The sequence below is a fragment of the Bidens hawaiensis genome, unplaced genomic scaffold (genome assembly GCF_021521415.1).
Source record: "Bidens hawaiensis isolate Kalapana, Puna unplaced genomic scaffold, B.hawaiensis_p1.1 tig00026291_1, whole genome shotgun sequence".
In the NCBI taxonomy this organism is placed as follows: domain Eukaryota; kingdom Viridiplantae; phylum Streptophyta; class Magnoliopsida; order Asterales; family Asteraceae; genus Bidens; species Bidens hawaiensis.
This window is the reverse complement of record NW_027494235.1, coordinates 101,248-104,703: the sequence shown is the minus strand read 5'-3', so window position 1 is coordinate 104,703 and position 3,456 is coordinate 101,248. Positions and strand designations below refer to the sequence as shown.

The 3,456-nt window shown below is 36.9% G+C and overlaps 1 protein-coding gene across 1 annotated transcript; it reads right to left on the bottom strand.

Annotated features, from left to right (window-relative positions):
- Positions 1–1,245: 1,245 nt before the first annotated feature.
- Positions 1,246–3,006, bottom strand: LOC143573281 (heat stress transcription factor B-4-like). Its single transcript, XM_077058204.1, has 2 exons — positions 2,504–3,006; positions 1,246–2,037 (listed from the first exon to the last, which is right to left on the bottom strand). Exons 1-2 carry the CDS (start codon positions 2,756–2,758, stop codon positions 1,273–1,275), a joined length of 1,020 nt encoding a protein of 339 aa, XP_076914319.1. The 5' UTR covers positions 2,759–3,006; the 3' UTR covers positions 1,246–1,272.
- Positions 3,007–3,456: the final 450 nt, after the last annotated feature.

Genomic DNA, 3,456 nt, shown 5'->3' with positions numbered 1-3,456 from the left:
GCGCCTCGGTGGTGTGGTGCTCGCGCCCCGGGATGGGCTTTCGCGCCCCTTCTCGCGCTCCGCACCCCTCAGCCTAAAAAGAAGAACATAGATCGGTAATCGTGCCCCTATAATTATTGTCCTCGCAGTCCCACTCGATAGTATGATCATTATCACATAAAATGCTGAAACAAATAAAAAAACATATATCTGGAAATCATGGCTTCCTTAGATGACTAAGACCCCGAAATATCAAATCAGTATATACGGTTGATATGTCGTCTCAAGAAAACTCACTTAAATATTTATTGAGGTACTTACATACGGTGCTTAAAACAGGGGCGAAGCTATGTGAGGACCGGGGTGGCCCCGGCCACTGCCGTTTTCTCCGTTAATAGGGTAAATTTCATGATTTTTCTCGAAAATTTTTATAGGTATTAAGCGCGGTCACCCCCGAAGTATGTTTCCAAAATGATACCGGTCACTACTGATTTTTTTAATAAATATAATACCCCATCGTTTGTTTTTTTTTCTAAAATCTCGCAGTATTTATAAACAAAAGTTACAAAATAGTAGTCAAATAGTAAAAGATTTGTTTTTATAAATATTTTAGATCTTTGCAATTCTTCTTCTAGGTATTCACCCTTAGAACTGTTAAAAAAAAGGTATTCACCCTTAGGGATGAGATCACTTAGGTACCGGTGCCGGTACAGATACCAAAATATTCGGTTCGATACCGGTATTGAAGGTAAAATTTGAGATATACCGGTACCAAAATTCAAAACTTTGGTATCTATTCGGTACCGACGGTACCAAATCTGTACCGATTTCGGTACCGGTACCGGTATCAATACCGAATTTGCTTATCCCTACTCACCCTTCCTCTTGCGTCATCATGAATATTTTAGATCTTTGTTTGTTAAAAAATTATTTTGTTTATTTATTGTAATAACAATTGTTTGAATAAATGAAGAAAAATTAGATATATATAGATGTCATATGGTTTGATCTGACCCGACCCGACCCGACCCGAATCACCAACACGAACCGAATCGTTGACCCGAAAATTTTTGAGTCTGTGACTTCGGTCACCCCCGTGACTAAGCCCAAGCTTAGTCACTGGGTTAAAAATAAATGTAGAAATCATGTTCTTGGCTATGTGGACTCAAAAACAGATCGATCAATCACACAGATAAGATAGAGTGCTAATTAAGTGATATTGTTTAGTAAGATAACTAACTTAAAAAATAATGTTTTTTCACTAAACTCAATGAAGTACACAGATCAAAAGAGTCAACATGGAGAAGGAGGCATAAGATTTAAACCTAAATCATCATTTTCATGAACCAACCTTGCTTTATGAGCCTCCACCATTCTATTATCATTATTATTATTACTATTATTATTATTATTATTATTATTATTATTCCCGTACTGATCTGGATGCAATCTTTTCTTCGACAACAAAGGAACTCCAAAAAGCTTCGTTTTACTAACATTAACGTTGTCATCCACAACGTTGTTCATAGTCGAACCATGTTGTTTTTGTACCAGCGACTGCCCATTGTTTGAGGATAAAAGAAGTGAAGATGGGTATGAATTACTAGGTGTCACCGGCTTCACATGATTTTGCACGAAGTAAATAATATCATTGTACAGCTTCCTCATGTGTGCAAGCTCCGACATTAACATATTATTACTCCGCCTTAATCTTTCATTATCCTCCGATAATGCCGTAACTGAGTTACCACCTCTAGTACCATTGTTATGAAACATTCCAAACATACCGTTGGTTGGTGTGGTGGTGGGTGAGGAGAGAGGTGGTGAGTTGTCGGAGTATAAGTGGTCGTCGGAGTCCGGTGGAGAGATGCTTCGTGTAGGTGGATATGTATAGAAACCACCACCGGTGAAGTGATGTGGATGCTGGTGGTGGTGGTTAAGTGAGACTTGTGGTTGAGATGTTTTCCGGCGGTGGATCTCACATAATAAATGCTTCACTCCTTTCTTGAAATACTCATTAGCAAACTCCCATCTGTCTGGTACTATTTTCCTAAAACCCTAATCATACAAAACAACACAATATGAGCTAATAATTAAGTTACACATGTAAATAAAGAGTAGACTTGATTAGACTAGGGTGGATATACTTGAAACTTGATATCCTTTTCATGTTTCATGTATATATATTTACATAAATAATAAACTATCCTAAATCTGTAATAATTAATTATATATTTTTCATCAAAACAGCAGATATGTAAAACAAGTTAAGTTGTGTCAGTAGCTCTTTTTAATGAAAAGACTTTAAAATGTCATTTAAGAGATCATTAAGAGGTATCTTTTCTAAGTGAATTAAACACAATCGAGTTCTAAGAATTCAAAGATAACTTCTAAATAGAATCATTAAAAAAAGACTATCAAATAACATCTAACAAAAACGGATATCATTTTCATGTTTTCATATGATAATATTGTGACAACAATATACGTACTAGAGTAACTAGATATTAAAAAAATTACTCACGTAGGTGTTAAGTTGGCGGACAAACGATGAGAAGTTGTTGTGCTTGAAGTAGTTCGGAAGCAGATCACGAGCGAACTCGGGTGGTCGCCAGACAACAAACGTTGTATCATCTTCGCCCCACGACACGATGTGATCGGTGGTCGGATCATCGACAAGTTGATAAGCCTTGGTTAAAAACGGTGCAGGGACAGCTTTGTGTGAATCTAATGATAACAATATCCCACCATCACATGAGTTATCCAACATCGTTGCCATTAAAGTGATCACTAAATATGTCAAATCGTTTGTTAGATTCTAGAGAGAGAAAGATGAAGTTTCAAATAATTGATTCTAGAGAGAGAGAGAGAGAGAGATATGAAGGCACAATAAGGTGAGGGGCAGCTGCCTCGATTATGTAGAGAGGAAGAAGAGAATATGTGTCTGAGTGTCTGATCTAGGACTGTGAAATAAGAGCCTTTCAAGATAAACCCGTGACACACACAGTCTCTCTCACACACTTTCCATCACACACAGTTATGTACAGACACTATCTGCTGAATGCATTTATATAGAGTAATTGTAGTGTGAGTCTTGAATTAATTCCACGCGCACTAGAGATATATGGGGAATAATTATAAAATCTGTGTACATTTGTTTTGAACACGATATGGTTTTGGTTAAAACCCCTAAATATTATCTATACCATACATTTTAAAGTGGGACGAAATGTTTTATATAATCGATAATAATAACTTAGAACATCTTCAACGGACGTCATATGATGCACTTGGAATGCGGAATAGAGACCGCTAGGAAATGATGTGGCAACGATGTGCGAGGGAGGAAGCCAAGCTACTCTATTCTATTTGATATCTACGCATTAAAAGTTTGGATCGAGTAAAGTTTAAACGAATTTGAGTATGAGTTTGAGTCAAAATTAAGCTTGCTTAATAAGCATGCTTGAGCTTAAGTAG

Excerpts from the sequence above, each read along its gene's own strand:
- LOC143573281 (XM_077058204.1), bottom strand. The coding sequence starts at position 2,758 with ATGGCAACGATGTTGGATAACTCATGTGATGGTGGGATATTGTTATCA. Across the intron at positions 2,038-2,503 it reads TCCGCCAACTTAACACCTAC|GGTTTTAGGAAAATAGTACC; the intron begins GTGAGTAATTTT and ends TTGTATGATTAG.